Source organism: Rhamphochromis longiceps, linkage group LG8, assembly GCF_057381845.1.
Source record: "Rhamphochromis longiceps isolate RC_006_pf linkage group LG8, R_longiceps_female_GT1.1, whole genome shotgun sequence".
In the NCBI taxonomy this organism is placed as follows: Eukaryota; Metazoa; Chordata; class Actinopteri; order Cichliformes; family Cichlidae; genus Rhamphochromis; species Rhamphochromis longiceps.
In genome coordinates this window covers 12520089-12541442 of record NC_140564.1, presented here as the reverse complement: position 1 = coordinate 12541442, position 21354 = coordinate 12520089, and the positions used below count along the sequence as shown (strand labels likewise).

The window sequence follows — 21354 nt, the reverse complement described above, 5'->3', positions numbered from 1 at the left end:
ATGAATGGAGCAGATGGAGAAGCTCATTGAAGGATCTTGAGCGGCTTCAGATACCGAGGTGCTACCTCTCGTTCTCCCAGGCCATTGCTGTGAAAAAAGAACTGTGCATATTTTCAGACGCCTCCACCATGGCCATAGGAGCAGTGGCATATCTGAGAGCTATCGATGGTGAAGTGTGTTCTCTGTCGAAAGCTTCGAGGACGACTTCAGACCCAAAAGATGGCAGATTTACCTGTGGACAGGCTGACACCAACGCCACCGTTCACTAGTGTAGGACTGGATGTCTTTGGACCCTGGACGGTCACCACACGTCGCACCAGAGGAGGGAGTGCAGACAGTAAACGCTGGGCTGTGCTTTTCACCTGCATGTCCACGAGAGCTGTGCACATTGAGCTCATTGAAACAATGTCAACATCCAGCTTCATCAATGCGCTGAGGAGATTTTTCTGCATCCGTGGACCTGCTCAAATACTCAGATCTGATAGAGGTACAAATTTTGTTGGAGCATGCAATGAGTTGCAAATTGATCACAAGGACACAGAACTAAACTCATACCTGCAAGAGAAAGGATGCACATGGCTGTTTAATCCCCCACACTCGTCACACATGGGTGGCTTGTGGGAGAGACTTATTGGAGTAGCAAGGCGCATCCTAGATGGTATTCTGTTGAAAGCCGTACATGTCCAACTAACGCATGAAGTGTTAAGTACATTCATGGCAGAAGTAATGGCAATAATGAATGCAAGACCACTTGTACCAGTCTCAACAGATCCAGACAAACCAAACCTTCTCACTCCAGCAATGCTCCTTACACAAAAGGTCAATGCATTATCTGCACCAACAGGAAGCTTTGGACCGCCAGACCTCTACTCAAAGCAATGGAAGCAAGTACAGTGTTTGGCAGACTCTTTTTGGAAACAGTGGAAAAGTGAATATCTTTCAACACTACAGCAAAGGAGAAAATGGACTGATGATAAAACAAACATAAAAGTTGGTGATGTTGTGTTATTGAAAGATGCTCTCGCACACAGAAATGACTGGTCCATGGGAAAAGTTGTAAGAACATTTGAGAGCAAGGACAATAAGGTTCGAAAAGCAGAAGTAAAGACTGTGAAAGATGGAAATGAAAAAGTGTTTTTGAGACCCATCGCTGATATGGTTTTGCTTTTATCAAGTGATAAATAAGTGTTTGAAATAGCCCTAAACTGTTCAAAATGTTTATTAGAAAAGTTTGTTCTAGTGGCACAATTATATTGTACCAGGCGGGGAGTGTTCTGCCTTTTATAACTTAAATCGGATATTATAGTTGTAAGCTGCCCTAGAGCTCCCTCTAGTGGCTGCTTTGGGTTCGGTTACTTTGGGAAAGGAAAAAAATGAGAACGTGAAGAAGAAATAAAAGATGGCGGAAAGTGATACCGTAATGTTATCGTTCTAAGCTGATACGGACCTTAAAATGTTGTTGCCTTGGACAAGATATGTCTGTAAGTATGAGTGTCGATAAAATAATTATTCTTTTGTTTTGTGTAAAAATGGTACGATAATTTGTACATTTGAAAGTTTTATCTTGTTAGCTTGCAGTAAGAGGGTAACAAGCTAGTTTACAATGTTAGTTAGCTAATACAGTATTTTGTACTTTCAGTTTTACGATGGTCAAAGAGAAGGCAATGGTCAGAGGCCATTCTTCAATAAATCAGCGCAAAAAGGAAAATAAGTCTGGTTATTGGAGCATCGTTATCTCGCTGTCTAGCTGGTGAAACTAAGAGACTCAGGGCGAGGACAGCATAAGAACACTCAACCTATGTTTCAAATCAGCTCATGAAAGTGCCTCATTTGGCTCTTTTGTCAAGTATAGAAAATTTCCTTAAATAATCTCACTTCATACCAGAAAACAGGAAACAGCATACTGTTAGATTATGGGAAATGTAGGTTTTTCCATAATCACATTTTACATTGTGGGCGACATATAGGGCCCACTTTGATCTTAAATGGGCTGGAGAGGTGATAATGATAAATGTGCAAAGCTACAGAAAAAGTAATGTTAGTTCATTTCCCAGATTGCCTTGGAATTCTAAAATAGTTTTCTTTTAATTTTTTTACTGCAAGCTCACAATAATTTTCCTGTCATTTAATTTTTTATATGTGAGGTATTACTTTGGTTTAGTATGAATGGCAAATGAGAACTCGTTAAAACTTGAAAATACTCTAAAAAAATCCAAATCTATATTGTCCTTCACATTTCCTGAAGTTGTCTGGACGTATGAGACACCTGGTCTAAAGCAAGAGCAATAAAAAGTATCTGTAAGTAACCCTCACTGTAATATAGACGCACAGGACAATTTCTAGGGCAGCACGGTGGCACGGTGGTTAGCACTGTTGCCGCACAGCAAGAAGGTCTTGAGTTCAATTCCAACATCAGGCCGGGGTCTTTCTGTGTGGAGTTTGCATGTTCTCCCCGTGTTTGCGTGGGTTCCCTCCGGGTACTTCGGCTTCCTCCCACCGTCCAAAGACATGCCGGTTGTGGGGATAGGTTAATCGAATAATCCAAATTGTCACTAGGTGGGAATGTGCGAATGAATGTGAGTGCGAATGGTTGTCTGTCCCTGCGACAGACTGGCGACCTGTCCAGGGTGTACCCTGCCTCTCGCCCTATGACAGCTGGGATAGGCTCCAGCGCCCCCCGCGACCCTGAAAAGGATAAGCGGAAGCAAATGGATGGATGGATGGACAATTTCTATACTAAAAAACACTGTACTAATGAAGAGGTTATCTAATATAAGAAATAATACAAATTCTTTAATTAAATCAACAAATATTAGTTTATAAGCACCAAAAGACCAAAGATCAAGAGAGATGGAAGAGAGCATGGATTGCTTTGTTTTTAGCAAACAATAGCTAGCTTGGTTGGCAAGATGTGCTAGAATCAGTGCTAATTTTAACAAAAATAACAGCAAAATTCAAATGTTACTGAAAAAATAAATTGTAAGTCAAATTAAGAGTGGGAATATCACAGCAATCGAGCTTTAGGTGGTTACGTGTGTTGCTCGTCATGCATCGTTTTGTAGCTGACCGTTGATTGTTAGCAGACATTGGAGTCACTAAAGTCATTTACTTTCACAAAGTCTCTTCTTGTGTTGAAATGTCTTTACTGTTTTTCTCTTTATCTACAACAGTTATCCGATCTTTAAGTCTGACATCATTAGCCATGTCCGGGTTCAAACACCGCTTCAGGTCCCAAAGTCAAACAAACACAGAGTTACAAACTGTCTAAATTATTTCATTTTTAACAAAAAAATCAGTGTGGCTGCTTTGCCAGTTTAACATCCAGGCATCCATGAAAACAGAATTTAGGAAATTTAACAGCATTAGAAGTTAGCGGGAAGTTAACTCTGTAGTTTCCACCCAAATATAATATACCACGTTCTTACTGAGAGATTTGAGAAAAAATTGAAACATTCAGCTCTGCTATCACTTCCGACATAAATGAAGACAGAAAACTAAACATCAGTAATGTTTGTAGGGTTACTGAAGTTGGGCTAGCTGGTATATAATGATGTGCTACGTGGTGGCTAGCTACACAGCTATGTTAGCATAACATAAACACAGTGAAGCTGAAGTTAACATGAGGGTTCCTGATGGTTAGTGACAAATGCAATCGCATGGCAGGCTGCTGTAAATGGACCACACTTCAGTCAGGAGAACAAACAACTGAGATAATCCACATTACGAAGTTAGCCATTAATAAAGTCTGCATGGGCTGGGCTGTAGTTACAATGTAAGGTTTTAAAAACCAAGCTTTAAAATGAATAGTGGTAATAAAAACTGAGAGAGGCTGACAGTGATCACGTCGTTTTTGATAAGGGGTTGTTCAGATTAAATAGAACAAAATACAAAGCATTAAACCATGTTAAAAACACAACAGCCTTAATAACACAGACTAGTTTGGACCCGTAAGCAGGGTTCAAACATCATCACTTAAAGACTGGATAATTTCATCTGTTATCATATTTAAGTTGTAGGATATTTCTGTCACATCTAAGATGTAATTCTGCATATACTTCCCTTCCACCAAGGGACTTTTTTTTCCTTTAATAGTACCAACTGTTTCCATGATGTTCAAATGACATTAACTGAAATCCTACTGTGTGTAGATGCCCATTCATTTTTTGTTTTCTTAATAAATATGAAAAACAGATATAGATGCATTTCAAAGCATCCTCATTTTCATTTGGTGTGTACAGTATTTTCGTAGTACTGTCCATCCCGCAACCAGACAGCGGCTTACATGAGCACAGCAAGGGCAAAAAAGTGAAAGAATCTCACCAGTAGGAGAACATATAATAAATCCAGCATGATCTCAGTTTTGAGCACTGAGGTCCCTGTGGGAAATTTACGGTATCATCATCAGGATGGGAAAACTTATGTTCAAGCGCCACAGACAAGCTATAAATCCCCCAGAGCAACAAATATTAGGGTAATTTTTTCATCAGACAGATTAACATAAACAAACTTAAAAAGCAGATGATGAATGATGTCTGCTCAAAAATAGACTGTAAAAACACTTGCTGCCCCTGATTAGAGCCAGATGACGGTCGATGTGCTCAGTGAAAACTGACCCATCTCCCCTCATCTGGAATGAAGAAACAGCTGAGGAGAAATGGAGTGTATCAAACAAACGATCTCAACTGCAGGAAGTCGTGCGCTGTTTTGTCAGAGTCCGTGCCAGCGTTGATGATGCTGATAGAGGGCAGGGCGACGGGGAGGAGGACGCAGCCTTGGAGGGAGTTTGCATGAGGCAAATTCCAAACTGAAGCAGATCTACGCAAGAGGGTGAAGTGGAGGACGAAAAACACGAAAAAACGTCTTCTTCTCTTTTTTGTACTCTGTACACACACTGATACGGCGCCCCTGCATATCTTTATATAGATATATCCTCACAAGGACAAACTTGCAGAAATGTGTAATGAAATTCATGTCATTTAAAATAAAGCCACCAAAGACATAAAGTGTGTATATCATTGCACACACGCACATACACACTTCTGGGCGTGATGCCTCTTGGTTTGTCCTCTCTCTTATCGTAAAGGCTGGACGTGTGTGTGTTTGTGCCTGAAGAGCCAGGCACATGAAGGATGGTACACACGCTTTCCAGCAACGCCACCTTCTTAACGGAGCCTGCACACAAATACACCGGACATAATGCCACCCAGAAAGAACTATAATAGGAAAAAGTATGCGAGGCAGCTCAGGAATGTAGGACACTGTAAAATGTTTAACTAGTGCTGTCCTCACCTAACCTTTATCTGTCGCCCTCTATCTTTCCATCTGTCCATCTTCTGTCCACCTCAGTCAGCGTATCCATCTGTCTGATCACAGCCACTGTACTGTGATCAAATTAAGTAGCCACCAGTCTCACGAATAAGGAGTACTCATAGATGAAGCGAATATAAACAGTAGGGAAGAAATCAATGGCCATTTTTAACATGAAAGTCTGCAGGGATTTACTCGCTTTTGGAGCCAGCCTCGAGTGGCCATTGAAGCATTTCGATCCAGGCTTCGTTTTTCAGCCCTGGAGGTTGCTGCTTTGTGAAACTATATTATGGTGTCTGTTGCACACGTCTTTGCATGCATGCAAAGATTTAAAATTGGGCTTGCCTGTTTTGTCAATTTGTTTCTAATGAAGCAATGTTTAAATATCAAACGATCCATGGTATGCATAAGACATTTTTCAATGTTTTTTTCCCCATACTGTCTGTTTGATAGTTTTTCAGGAATCAATAGTGCGAGATATGAAAAAGAACCTCGCTACTGTATATTATTTTATATTTTCCCTGGCCGGCTTTCCAGTGGCGTATTTTTATGCAAATCATGATGGATAGACAGCGAAATGCTGAAAGGAATTGACAAATTTTGATGGAGCCTCCTCGGTTTTCATGCTCGATTTGAGGTTAGGGAGTACAAATACTTACTTACTTATTTTACTTACTTATACTTATTTTCCACCCCAATTTACGGATAAATTCTTTACAAATCCTACCATGTGAATTCATGGATTTTTTTTTCACATTCTGTCTCTCACAGTTGAAGTGTACCTCTGGTGCAAATTACTGACCTCTGTCATCATTTTAGGTGGGGGAACTTGCACAATCGGTGGCTGACTAAATACTTTTTTGCCCCACTGTAAATACAAATTTAGCTTCTAGTTTGTTTGTGGATTAAAGAATTACTGGTGCAACCACATCCATGTAGAGAAAACTGAATCACCAGTGCCTCAGAAAATAACAGAACAAGCATATTCATTCATTTATTAAAACCAGTGTCATTTCATGATAATCACCCTTCTTGGCCGCCAAAGCACAACATCATACTGTAAAACATTCAGCGAGTTCACGGTCAGATTGCTCAAGGCTGTTTAGGAAACTGTTTGGTTTTTTTACTCCTCTCTAAGAGCATTTACCTTCTGTGCACAGAGAGGATTTCCCACAAATGACTAATGAAAGCGGATTTAATTTAGGAACATGAGGTGAAACAACAGAGGCCACAGGATCCTCCTCTCCATTAACACAATGTTACTTTGGCTGATAATACGGGGACAGTCTTGCGACCGGATTTATCCCTACAGTACGAAGCAATAAAACAACTCAACCTTTTTCATCTAGTTCTCTTATCTCCATCCCTCCAGCATCCCTCCCCTTACTCCCATTCTCCCTCTTCTCCCTCCCTCTGACTGATAATCTATGGCCGATCTGCTGACCCACATGTAGTGGGAAAATAATCTAGCTAATGGAGGAGAACCCAGGTGGATAAGGACAGTCAGGACAGGAAAATACAGCAGTCTAGTCCTGATGCTGTTAAGCACAAGCTCATAGAAAGATGGAGGAGGGAGAGTCCGGGAGACCTGCTGCTGGACAGCGAACAGTTTGTTTAATGGCCACTATTGTTCATGGATGCCCTTTCTGTGTCTGCTTTTGCTCTCGAACTGTTATATTACACGAAGAGTGCAACATTCAAATGTGCCTTCTGTGCTATACTGTATAGAAAGTGCTATAATGTAACACAAGTTAAATAAGTTTTATGTGCATCTGGAGGTACAGCTGGTGTTGCTCGACTCGACTTAATCAGTCTTGTGTCTCTGGGTTCATTTAAGCTATAAACGAACATAAATCTGTAGATGATGATTTGTAATTTTAGCTGGATTAGGGAGGTGTGCTGGACTTGTGTTTACCAGAAGTGATGGTTAAATAGATCGTTTGGTTTAAGCGCTGTACATGTAACCTTGCTGTGACTGTAGATGTGCCTTGTCCCCACTACAACTAGCCGGATATGCATATCAATCCACAAAATATGTTACAGGAGTAACACCATAAGTGTACGAGTACCACAAGTACAGCATTTTATACGTTTTACTGTGTCTTGTTTCTAGCAATAGACGCATTAGTTTGAAATATGCACACTGGAATTATCTTCTGACATTTTTCCAGCTGTCCTGTGCTGCTGTGGGCAACATCTTCAGCTCTGAACCTCAGCTGCTCCTCTCTGCTGCTGCCGCTGCTCCATCTGCAGGCGCCGCTGCCGTCAAATAACTCCTCTGTACACAGTGGCTCCTAATCAACCTTATTTGACAATTTCTCAACTTCTTCTGAACTGCAGAAGATTCATGAATTTTACATACTCCAAGTCCCAGCATACCATGAAATTCACACCTGATAATGGCAAAAACGTGCTAATCGAGCCGGCCCTCTGAAAGCTGAAGCATTCAAGCTATTTGGCAAAGATTCTCTGAGACGTCTTCATTTATTAGATCACAGCGTGCACTGCATTCGAGGCTAAGTGATGCTTAAGCTGAAATGTGAGGCGGAGAGCTGCTGTTCTTTCCAGTCGAGCTTTCCACTTTAAAGTGTGTGTGTGACGCATTCTGTTCATATTCCATGTAAGAAAAGAATTAAAGGCCTGATTTGTGTAACATTACTGAGGCCTCCATCTCTTTTTCTTCTTCCCCTCTCCACCCTTTGATGCAGGTCCAAACGGTAAAGGTTAGCAGCGTATCTGGCTACAGTAGGTTTTAAGAAGTCTGAATAAAAATAATCGCAGGAAACATGGCAAAAAGCTTTAAAGGGGTATGTTAGACACAGAAAGATTTCATTTCTGGCAATGCTGTGAAGTACTGTGAGCTTCACTTAATGGTATCATGGTTTTTATATTCTTTAAAGTGAGATAAAATTAGCTTAAAATAGCTAGCTTGGAGCATCATATACATGCTTCCTAGCTTATGATTCCTATAAACCCATATGGTCAGCAAACAAACTGGTTCTGTAAGTGGGAATGTGTGTTGGGTTAACTGGTGGTTCTAAGTTGCCTGTCGGTACGAATGTGATTATTTAATAACTGTGAGTGTTAGCCCTCTGATAGCATGAATGCTATCCAGTACGTTTCCTGCCTTTCACCCTGTGACAGCTAGCATAAGTTCCCATACAGTCATGAACTAAAAGAAAAAAGATAAGAAAGATAAATTTGATTTGAATGATAAAATTCTGGTTTGCTGGAAGCTCTAAATAATAATAATCACTAAAGTATTTAACTTGAACAGAACATCATTCAAAATATGAGCTTAAGAAAAGAAGACGCCTTCAAGGCACCAAATAACTGGCAGCAGCACAGCTCCATGAAAGGCTTATTAACTGAAAATTTAAGCATGGGAAATTATTTCACATAAAGGTAGAAATGCCTGTATTCCTCACAGATAGGGATGCTTATTAGTATTTAGGCCAGTGGCTAGAATACTAGTTAATCAGCTCGCCTACGCTCAGCGGGTCCAGTCGCCCTAACCGTACACACTAAATTTATTGAAATCAAAGCAACGAGGAACGCTTCATTTGTCTGTGCTGAACCCAAAGGTCTGAAGCTGATATCGATTTTCTCAAAAGCAAATGAGCATATTTAAAATTGTAACAAAAAAACTTTATTAAGGTTTAAAAAATGCATCCAGCTTCTTCACCAACTCGCTCACTAATGCTTGTCTTCCTGTTTCACCTTGAGTGTTTTTTATTTTTACTTTTTTGACCTCTTCCAACATCTGTCCCTCCATCGGCCTTTCTCACTTTGTCTCCCTCCAGACATCTTCAGCCACCTCTCTCTGTGCCTCACATCGCCTTCTCTCCTCCATCCTCACGCTCTTTTTTTCGTCAGCTGGATCGGATCCAAAGTGTCATCAATAAATCATAACGAGAAGAAAGCAGTCGATGCTCAGGGAAAAAATGGTTCTCTCTCTTCTCTTCTTTTTAGTGTGAAGTCTGAAATCCAAGAGGATGCTTTAAAGTATTTAAAGCCAGTTAAAGGTGCTCAGCTTGCATTTTAAAGCATCAGCACAGTGATACCTCCATATAATTACCTTTATGGATTGATTGTGGTCAAGATAATGGCTAGTAGACTGCACAATGTTTTCTGAACTCTACTATTTGAATAAATTTGACTCCTCTGACTTTCATCGGGAGGACAGCGTCTTTTAATTGACTGTAAATGTGGGCTTCTTTTATACTACTCTGCTTAAATGGAACTATTACGCTTTTCCTTATTGTCTCTTAAAACACTGAGGTTACACTATGTGCGAGTGCTTTCAGACTTTATAGTGATTTGAAAGCTCAAATCCTTAATGTGGTCAACTCAGCCACACAGCCACTATTCAGATGTTTTGTTTGTGAGGGGCAGCCTATCAGAGGAGCTTGTGTCAGACAGTGGGATAACATAAATGCTGCCCTGAGGCCATAGATACGATGAATAGGGATTTTCTTAATGATCTGCCAAAGCTCCTCTAGTAGAGTCCATAACCTTGAAATGAACATCTCTTTAAGCCTTGCATATCTAGTCAGAACCAAAGGGGGAGAAAATGTCCAGTCAATCTAAAACTAGCTCAAAAAATACCAGTACAGCTTCTGTCTTTCGACATCTCTGAAGTCGCTCATGACTAATTCTCCACTCTGTTCTGTAGCAGGTAGATGCCGTCACTCCCGTTTGGGCTCAGCTTGCACATACATGAACCCCACAGTGTCATGGTCCGCGGCCCGGCGTCCGGGGTGCTGATGGGATGCCCACGCCCACGGGCGTGGCTGCTAACCCCACACCTGCATCCCATCCCAGGCGATCACCAGGTCGTCTCTCAGCGGTAACGTACATCTGCGGGAAAGCCCTTATGAAAAATCATCCATCTGAACTAACACTGTTTTGCCCTGTGTACTCAGATCACAACTCGGCGTTTTTTGTGAGCCACCTGCCTGTCCACCTGCCCGCCTGAGATTTGGATCACGATCAGCCCCGCCGCCTCGACCCCTTTTGGAGCCCCCCCCCCTCTGGTTCACTCTGCCCGGCTATCACCGTAAGACGCATACTCCCCCTTCCCTCGTATGCTGCCATTTTTCCGCACCCCAGTAATCTGTTTCTCCTTTTTTTTTGCAGCCTCCCACAGCCCTGCTCTCGGCGTTCCCTGCGCGACTCACCTCCCCGGTCCTTCGGTGTTTTCTGGTTCCACACGTTGTTTTTTCCGGCTACCCTCACGGGACACCTTTAGTTATAATAAAATTTGGTTTCTTTATTCTCTCCTACCCTGGTGTGTGAGTTCTGCTTCTGGGTCCAGCTTGCGCACGGAACTTTGGTTCATGACACACAGATTTTATAAAAGCCTTTTTATTAAAATAAATACATAAATTCCACATCCTGCTCTAAATTATATATTGTATGTAACATTACATGTATATATTTATATAACACTCTGCCACCCAAGTTTGCCAGTGATTGTTTTTGCAAGCCTACTCTCATAGATGATGTTAAAGCCTGCCCATACTTTGGGGTTTTCTGAAAGCTTTACTTCTGGTCTCACTGACACAACACATGAAATCCTTCTGATGTTCTGTCAATTTCACCTTGGTTGCACATTATGTAAAGCACAAAAAGTGGCACGATCTGGCCATCTCGCTACAGTCGGACTGGGGACGGTGGTTGGAGATCCCAGCACAACCCAAATTACTGCCATCTCTGTGAGACAGAGTGCTTCTGCTGTCGGTCTGTGACTGAGTGGAGTCAAGTTGGCAACTACATGAAATCTGTCTGTGATTGCTGACAACTGCAAATCCGTTGCTGTCTGTTGGAAAGCTATTTGTTTGTGCATACAAAAAAATTCATATTAAGTAGATTTTCACATAAAGCGCTTACATTCAGAGTCCAGGCAGAATGTAGTGACAAATAGTGACATAGTTGCTGCAAGTTAGTAATTATCCTATAAAATCACACAGGAGCTCAGCAATCTCACATTTATAAAAGAAACTAACCAAAATACAACCAGTTTGCAATCGTTTGTGCTCAGGCACAGGCACATTGAGACTGATTGCAGATGCCATGTATTCCAGCCCTAATCCATCCATGCATATATCATTTTTTGGTATTAAATGTATCTATAAATGTATATAATTAAATTTGTACATATAAATTCAGTTGTTTGAAAATCTTTGCCAAACTACCTAAGAGCGATTGCTGCCAGTGTAAGTTGGACCACGATTCTTGCGTTTGACCAGCTCTTTGCCCCGAGGTTGAGCGTGGAACACCGTTAACTATCTGGACAAGTTGGTTTCTGCAGCTACATCCATCTCCAAAAGCTAAACAAAAACATTTAAGTTTTTATTTTGCAGGCAACCATTGAGTTTTCCTAGCCACAAGGAGATTGCCATCCTATTTTTACTCTAGTGTGGCTGAGCCAATAAAGAGTCTCAAAATTAAATAGTATTTATTTCGTGCTTTTAAAATACTTCCTTCAACTGTGCCAATAGATAGAAATGAAATGACAAATCAACAGGTGTAAATGGTTGTAGTCTCCAGGGGCCAAATTTATTTCACAGCTCTTACTTCAACTTCCACCAGCAGTGTTGTCATGTATTTCGGAATATAACAATGACAGTGGCTTAAAATGTTCTGCTGTGGACGCAGATCTGTCATTTAAAGTCGGTATTAGAATCTCCTCCGGACTGTCATCAAAAGTAGACAGGACAGCCATTATTCATGGAATACCAGAAAGGGTTTAGATTACAGTAACTGACAAGAAAATAGTATATTTGCAGCTGTAACACAATGGTGGAGGTCAGAAATGATGGAGCACTAGCGGTGGATGAAGGCAGTGATTGCATACATTGCCAGCATGTTGATTTTGAATCCAATGTAATGACTTCAATTGTGGCAGTGTACAATAGTGCATGATTAAAGGCGAGATATTACATGTTTTATTTCATTTAACTGCCACTTTATGGGTAATTTCAGAAAAATTGCATATTTAAAAAGTCTTTTTTTCAGCAGAAGTTATAAGTTACACTGAAAAGTTATCCATGGTGAACTGTACAAGTAGTATCAGTATTTTCATCCAAAGACTCTTCAAGCATCAAACCAGATTAAATATTAAGGGCGTCCAACGAAGGCATCGACCTGACTGCCTCTGCCTCGCTTCCCTTCGTCTTCTCTGTCTGCCCTTCCTCCTGTCCCCTCCTTGCTCCCCTCATTACCCCCTTTCTGTCTCTCTGGGTGGAATCACCACCGCAGTGAGAGTGTAAAGACAGGGTGATGTACTGATAGGATAGCCTGTCTGCTACAGTAAGTGCCACGGCACTCCCTTAGCTATCGATTGGGCCTCTACTGCAGCAATCAATAAATAAATTCATAAATAAATGAAAACACCCCCCTTATCGGGTAATTTACTCCACAGCTGGCTCTCAAACTATAGTGCAGAGCTTTGCTTGTTTACTATCAGTTCTCTCAGGGCTAAAAGTACAGTTGCCATACATATGATGATGAGTTTAGGTTTGATAGGTTAAAGGTGCATGGATATTAGTGAAACATGGACTTATACACCTATGTAGTTACCTTTCTCACTCACTATGTGTTAATAGACCTCTGCACTGAATTATTTTTGTTATTAATCTCTGGTTCATCTTTTGCTCTGTCTTCCTTCTCTCACACTGGTCGTGGCAGATATCCCCTGCATCTGCTGGAGGTCTCTTCCTGTTAAAAGGGAGTTTTTCCTCCCCACTGTCGCCAAAGTGCTTGCTAATAGAGGATCATATGATTGTTGGGTTTTTCTCTGTATGTAGTATTGTAGGGTCTACCTTACAATATAAAGCGCCTTGAGGCGACTGTTGTGATTTGGCACCATTGAAATAAAATGGAATTCAATTCAATATACAAACCTATATATAGTAAAAGATGGACTTAGCATCCTTGCATAGGATAGAAAATGAGCATATGTTCCAGGTCTGAAAAGTGAAGCCAACACCAAAGTATCTTACTCCATTATTTTTAATGACTAACAGGTGCCAACCTTGGAAGCTGCAAAAGATTCTGAGTTGTATAGAACTCATCCATCTATTTTCTACCACTTATTCAGGGTTGGGTGGAGAGACAAGCTGTCTGAGCAGATCACAGTTCAAAAAGCCTATGGGAAAATAGTGCTTGGGTTCCTTTCCTCACTGACCTCAGTAAACTCTGCCTTATGAGTTTATGGGCTTAGTTGCTAACATTAGGTCATTCATCAACTTCATCTGCTTCTTCAATTCAGCATTAGAGTACTATCCCAACTACAGGTTGCCAATCAATTACAAGGAACAGGCAATCATTCACACTGAGTGCCAACTTTGAATCATCAACTGACATACCTGTGCATGTGTTTGGACCCAGAGAGAACCCACACAGACACAAACAGAACAGCCCCTGAGAGGCAACAGTGCTAGCCACCACACAGCCATGCTACCCAGCTCTGGGTGATATTAAACTGAATATTAAATTCATTTTGAAGTTGATTACCCATGACTTCGGCTACTTGAAAATCACAAGCCGTTAATCAAAGACTGTGCGGTATAGCAACCAGGGCCACCCCATGCTCCATGTACAAGTATTTAAACCAGCATTAATGTCAGTGTCCAGTAGGAGACGACTCTTCTAGTTACAAAAAGAAGTCTTGTTGTATAGAAGTCTGTGGGGAAACGACCCTCAGATTGTGTCATCCGTAACCTCAGTAAATGCTGATGACCAGTTTAGAAACTCAACTCAAACTACGACTACACTCAAAACCACATGAACGTGCTGTTTCCCCTCAATTTCAAAACATCAAGAGGATGACAGTGAAAATGTCCAGGGTTAACTAACCAGTGGGTAATGTCAGGGTATCTACTTCCAATCTTTTATATACGGTCTGTGGTTAGGTCAGGTCTGGCACATTCAATGTGACTACACTGACTTTTCTTCATGCTCTGAAACAGAAAGAAATAAAACAACACCCATCTACCGTTCACATTTTGTACAAATGCTGTTGTGTTCAAGTCCCATGCAAATGATTCTGAACGTATTAAGACAGAAAGCTCCAATCTACTAGTCTCCCTCTTTATCATGCAAATGCGGTACGGTATCTATTTAACACTCTGCTTTCACAAATCAGAAACTCTTCCCCTGCACATCTATCTGCCTTTCTACACCTTCCACCTGCTCCGTGGAGCCATCCCTCCATCATTCCCTCCTGACAGGGAGGTGATTAGCAGAAGACAGTCCAGACCTGCTGAAAAAGCAGCTTAGCTGTAATTATCGTCTAGGAAAGAAACAAACAGTTCATCAGAGCCTTCCTCCGCAGACTTAACAACTGTTGCCAGGATATATCAAATGCTCGACAACCAGCCGTTACCTTGGTTACCATTGTCTCTGCAAGTCTGGGGGCTCTCCATACAGATGAGTTTTTTTTTATTTGTTCAGAAATACTAGAACCCATGAAAACAGCTAAACATATTAACATACACTCAACGCCCACACTCTGTGATGTAAGCCAACATACGTGCAGACACCATCAGCTACAGACATGCAAATAAGACTGGTTTTCTGCCAGTTTCCATATTGTGCATGCTCTGATAAAAACACACACTCTTCTGATGCCAAACGTTTCCATCAATTATTCTTCCGGAAACCAAGATCCTTAACACTTGCGAGGGCAGGCTGCAAGACCAAACCACCTTAATCACAGTCTGTCCATGATTGTGATATGTGCACATATATCCTAGGATATATCCTAGCACGATTTTTGAACATTTCCCTTTTTATACTCTAGTTCAGCAGCAATGGAGGACAAAAACACAATGCATACAAGATCTGTGACAGTGCATACTTAAGTCCAAAAGTTAAAGTTTCAAGTTACTTGTACTGGTTTCACATAACAATATGTATTCCAATTCAGAGGTTATGCTTTTTGAATTTTATCATCCCACTAAATATAGATATTACTTCAGATAGGGTATTACATATCTGCAAGCTGCTTTGCAACCTGCATTTTACACAATCTAAATTTCATGTTGCATTTGATAAAATGTTGCTCTTTCATATATATATATATATATATATATATATATATATATATATATATATATATATATATATATATATATATATATATATATATGTATGTATATATACACACACCGCAAATTTAAAAAAGCATTTTTGGAATGTAGAGGTCTTGACTGAACCCTTGATCGGGATGAGGGAACAGAAATGAAGTTTGTCTCCAACAGAGGTTCGCGGGTGTTTTCAGCTGATAGTGGATTTTCAATCAACTGATTGCATGCAAAGCCGGACCTGATTTTCATTCCACTACTTTTATTACACACAGCTAAAATCAACCAGTTAAAATTAAAATTGTGCATTTAATATGGGCCATAAATTTTACAACTGATTAATTAAATGAATTGTTTCCGGTATGTAGATGTCTCTCTCTGTTTCAGGTTTCAGGTTTTTGTGGGATGTCTGCTGTTCCATGTATGCTTGGAAAAATAATAAAAGATTATACAAGCAATAAAAATAAACTGGGTTATCTATTACAAAAGTCGTATACAAAAATTCACACTGGAATACTTCAGCAGATGCGTAATCCTATGCGATATCCTAGGATACAGGATACAGCCTTCCCTGCAACGATGCAATGTCACCCCCGCAGATGTTTCACTCGCTGCTATAGCCTGAGCTGCTTTTAACGACCTCCCCATCACTCAGGAGATAAATGCCTCCGTATCAAACGCTGAGGTGTTTCCCATCAAGTTCCTTCTGTTGCGTTGGCACTGAGTCAGATTCTCCCTGAGTCATGATGACCGAGAAGGACGCAGCTCTTACCATAATCATATAAAGGCTTCCACTCACGTATATGATTCAGGTAGAGAGAAGAGGAGTGAAAGGAAACCACGGGAATTAACTGAATGTGAGCTGAGAGCAGACATAACCCAAGGCATCACTTCAGTTGTGGAACAGTAGCTCAGTGTAAAATAAAGGGAATGATCTCGCTCTCTCTATATCTCTGTATACAGTATGCACACACACACACACACACACATATATATATATATATGTGTATATGCTTAAGGACAATGTGCACTCGCGCGCACACACACACACACAAAAGGAAATGTGTCCCGTTTCCACTGATGGACAACAGAAGCTGTGGCAGAAGGATGGCATTATAAACCAGCGGGGGATGTAGTATGATGAAAATGTCAGACTGAAAGCAGCAGGCTATGTTCTGTAACATGTTTAATCAAATTACAGTGTGTGTGCATTGGTGTGTGGGCATGTGTCGCTTGATTTTATGAGCGCGGTATAGTAATTAAAATGTATATAAATGTGCTATAGAGCAAGGGCAGATTTGTAAGTGCTGTAAAAGTTGAAATAATAATAATTAGAAAAGAAATCGACATGCATTCATCAGCTTCTACACAATCTGAACACTAAAGAATTTAAGAGGGTTCGTGGTATTGATTTCAAGTTAAAAGCCTCTAACGGAATACTTAAAGTAAATTTATTTAAGGGCAAATCCAGCAAAGCTCGTGCGAGTTAGAAGGCTTGCTCTACCAGGTTCATGCTTCAGATCTAATACTGTTTGATCCTCTGCCTGCAGCGTCTTGGCTTCCTGTGACACAATTACATCTAGAAGCTCAAAACATCTTTTTGTGCTCCCCAGATTCTATCGTTGTTCTTGAATCTGTCACCGCTTTCACAGATTCCGCCTTGCACATTGATTATTGTCCAAATTTGTTGCATGTGTGCGTGCTGCTCCTTGCGCGAGCCTCCGGTGTTTATGCACGGTTATGCTTGGCCACCTGTGTGTTTGTGTTTGCGAGTGTAATTGTGTAACTCACCCAGCCAACACTATGAAGAAATCCAAACGGTTCCACGTGTCTCCAAGGTAACACTTCTTGCCAAAAATCCCTAGAGCCACCATCTTGATCACCATCTCGATGGCAAAGAATGCAAAGATGAAGTCATCAAAATCCTGCATAGACAGAAAGAGACAAAAATACAAGGCGTATGATGTAAGTGAGTTATGAGAACTGCAAAGCTGTGGTTGATTAAGAGGCAATCATGTCTGACAGTAGTTTTCTTTGAAAATATACCTTAAATGTAATGATCCAAATACTGGACCAAGATCCGATATGTATTGATGGTCATTGTTTTTCAAATAAACATCATTCAAAGTCTTCAATTTTGCAGAGAGTAATATTAATGTGATGCTAACATGCCATTTTATTTTGATTTGCATTTGTAATTTGATTTTGTGACTTGATCTACGTTGACTTTTGACCTTCTGTTGAGGATCACCAAATCTCTTAATGTATGGTTCATCCTTTGGGGAGCAGATTAAATTTCAGATTTAGGCTACTAGGTTTGGTTTAGGAAAGACTGTAGTTTAGGCTTACATGCATCCATATTACAACAGTTACCATTATATATTATACAATGGTATTTAAGCACACCCAGTAAGGTTAACTATGTAATTGTGTCAAATCATGATGTGACATCTCACCTTCACCTCTAAACATCCTAATCAGGTGTGTTTTGCCCACAACAAGTGTGTTAGAAATGTAATGACAGTGACATTTACCAAATAGGAGTATTTTACAAGCAAGACTTAAGTAGGGGCTGGATATTTTACTCAAATATGGCTGATAACCATATGGAGGTGCTAGAGAAGTGGTTCTCTGCGACAGGATTGTCAAAAATAACAGAAACCTGTTATAGATCTGGTATTTTATTGTAATTCTCTTATTTATTTATTTTTGCTTAATGGCTCCGTTAGACTAGGTTCAAAATAGGATAGCAACATCCTTGTGACTGAGAAAAAGTGGAACAGTCTGAGACTGATTGCAAGGAGATGAGGCGATCTACCTCATCGCCTGGTGGCAAGCAAAACGATCAGCTTTGCAAATGTTTGTACATAACTGCACCATTTGCCAACTTGACCCCAATAAGTTGCAAAATGTCAGCAGACTGACTGCATCTTAATGTCGTTTTATAGCGTTCTTGGTGTGCCAAAGATGATTTAAAGACAGCAACTGGTTGCAGACCTGGTATCCATTTTCAAAGCCAATGAGATCCCAAGCACTAATGTGGTTGAAATAATTTTGGTCTCAAACCACTGTTTTCCCCTAACATCGACTGGCCTCTGTCTTGTTGATTGTTGGTTTTTATTTTCCCTTTTATTATTTTTTAAGTCTCAGTCAGTGCTCAATTCTTTCCCATTTAATTTTGTTTTAAGGTTTCCTGCTTTTGTTTCCCTCCTGTGTGATTGACTACTTTCAGCTGTTCTTGACTGCTTTCCCCTGTGTCTGGTTCCTCTCTTGTGTCACTAATCAATCTCTTTTGTATATAACATCTTTTCTTTTCGTCTTTTGTCAGATCATCCATTTAACTCCCTGTAGTGCTTTTTCCTTTTTTCACTTTCACTCCTCATGTTCTCTTGGATCTCTGTTCTTGTTTTGGATTTGGTGAATTCAGAGGAAAATAATCCAATAAAGGCTCGCTTTATTAGGCTCTACACCACACCATGGCAAAACAAAACACCAGGGAACAAAGAAAATATACTTACAACTACAAGTAAGTGTCAGCAGGCTTCAACCTGAATGTCTGTAGACAATTTTAATATGTCTATAATACACTTCTATATACGCACCTTCATGACAGTTCTCCTGATGGAGAGTACCTGCATTCCCATACAGCACTTTCTTGCTACTTTAGTGGCCGACATTCACGCCAGACTCTGGCTCTACTATTAGTCATACAATATGTTTGATGTTTAAAAATATCCCACTGAGAACCTTTGACAGGAGCGTGATATTTTATTAATTCCTGCAGAGGGATCCTCTTTTCTCTTTAGCCTGTCTCTAGAAGGTCAGGCTCCCCATGGCTCAAGAAAGAGATAACAACCTCCTTGGAGCTGCCAAGGATTTAATGTTTTGCTTAAGGGCACTTCAGCAACTCAGATGCTCAACATCCAAAATGGACCCTGGGACTAATGATGTCTGTCCCGTTTGGCTCCTTTACCATCAGAATTATTGTCTAAAGGTGAAGAAAGATGCACCTTTTCGTCCTTAACTGAGACTCGAGCTAGAAACGTCATTCAGTCAAAACAAACCGCTGATTGCATTAATCAGTATTCCTGCCCTCATTACCGTCTGTCTGGCTCTCTGACTGAGCCTCGGTACTCCAAATCATTATCAAACTGGACTCCAGACAAAAACAAGCGGAGGAATGAGGACAGGAAAGTACAAGAAGAGAACTTTGACTCTCAAAATATGAAAATCAATAAATAAATGAACAGGAGGGAGGAAGAGTCGGAAATGAAAAGGGAAAAGGATACAGCTCAAAGTAAAATAAAAAAAATAAAGAGGAAATCAAGAAAATTTCTGGAAGGAGATCAAGGTTCAGGACACCCACTGATACATGAGTCATTGCAAGATGAAGAGAGAAATGTATAAATATATCAAATCCTGTTAGCTTAAAGAGAAGCTAGCGCCAAAGTTCACTGCAAGTAAAACATGGAGATTCACGTGGGAATCGATGCATGCGAGTCTGTTTACAATTTCAAATCTTATTCAGTTCTATTTTTGGAAATCATTCATGTCGTCTGCATAAAAAAACCCCTAAAACCTCGCCCCATGCTCAACACACAAGGGTCACACTGCTATTTCCAGGGTTACAACCTATCAGACGGCTGTGGAACAAATAACTGCCCCGGGTTCACTCCCTAATGCTGACCATACATCACTCCAGATGTTTTACGCACCACTCATTGACTCCAAAGAGGCAGACGAGCCTCAGAGCAGATTGCTTAGTGATGCATAATCTCCCAAAAGAAAAGACAGAAGAAAAAAACCCCAAAACATTGTGTTCAGTGTTTGATCTAAATTTAATCTGAACTGTCTGGATGCTGGAACTCTTCTATGAAAGGGACCACACTGGCCATAAACTGACATGTGATAGTATGATGTGGATTATATAGATATATTGTCATGGAGTATTTGTTTACGGCCTGAAACCTGAGGCCTTGTTTTGAGCAGTAGCATCAACTAGGAATTATAGGGCCAATCATAGACCGTATATAAAAGATAGACAGTACTTGTTGAATTCTCACTGTGATGAGGAGTGGCGGATCTGACTGAGAATAACACACTTATATGTTAGCAACCTGTCATACCGCGGCACATATAGTCCTTTATAGTGCTTCTAGATTCTAATCAGGACTAGAATTAACAAGACGGCCGCCGTGCTTTAGTCGAAAAGCTTTGATACCAGTCAGCAGGAAACTGTTTTAGAGTTATTCCATTTCTTTATCACACAGACAAACCTAGATGTATTGTTGAAATTGCACTTCATCCTCCTTTATTAAAATATCTCAGATATATCTAATTCAACTTCTCTACACTGACATGAGGAGGAGTTTCACTCAGTTCAACCTCAAGCCCCAAATGACACCATCATGTAGCTCAAGAGAACTCTCGTCATAATTCAGTGTTTGAAATTTCCTGCAGGTTGCCCAGAAACGATTCACACTGCAAAAAACTACAATGTATATTAGAGAAACATAAACAAGGATTTATTTCTTTGACAACCCTTCAAGTTCAGCCTTCTATTGTTGACTTGACCTGAGATTTTGATTTCAGCAAAATTACATCGTACTGTATGCTGAATCACACAACTCCAGTGAAACTTAAAATAACTATGCGTTTACTCTGATTTCGTCATGCATAACTAGCTGTGAAGGGTTTACGTACGCCTACATAAAGGCTACATACGAAAGCTCCATTGAGCCCTTTTAGTCGTCTTTCAGCCCCAAAATGCTTTGCATATAGAGCCGTTAGATAACAGGGAGCAACAGCCTGTCGGAAGAAACAACATGACGGTCCAGCTATTGACAGATGTTACAACCCGAGATGCATGACCAAAAGAAAATAAGCGTTGTGTGAAATGAGGAAGAGCAGAGACATTTACCGCCACGCTGAGCCTCAAACGACTGAATTGCTTTCT

At 40.5% G+C, this 21354-nt stretch overlaps 1 protein-coding gene across 9 annotated transcripts in view; it reads right to left on the bottom strand.

Annotated features, from left to right (window-relative positions):
* The window catches only part of cacna1g (calcium channel, voltage-dependent, T type, alpha 1G subunit), a 353368-nt gene that overhangs the window by 190185 nt on the left and 141829 nt on the right, over positions 1–21354 (bottom strand). For all 9 annotated transcript variants that reach the window (XM_085415758.1, XM_085415761.1, XM_085415759.1 and 6 more), the window contains exon 4: positions 17190–17323. In XM_085415758.1, coding sequence (XP_085271884.1) covers positions 17190–17323 — 134 coding nt within the window. The remainder of the gene's footprint in view (positions 1–17189; positions 17324–21354) is intronic.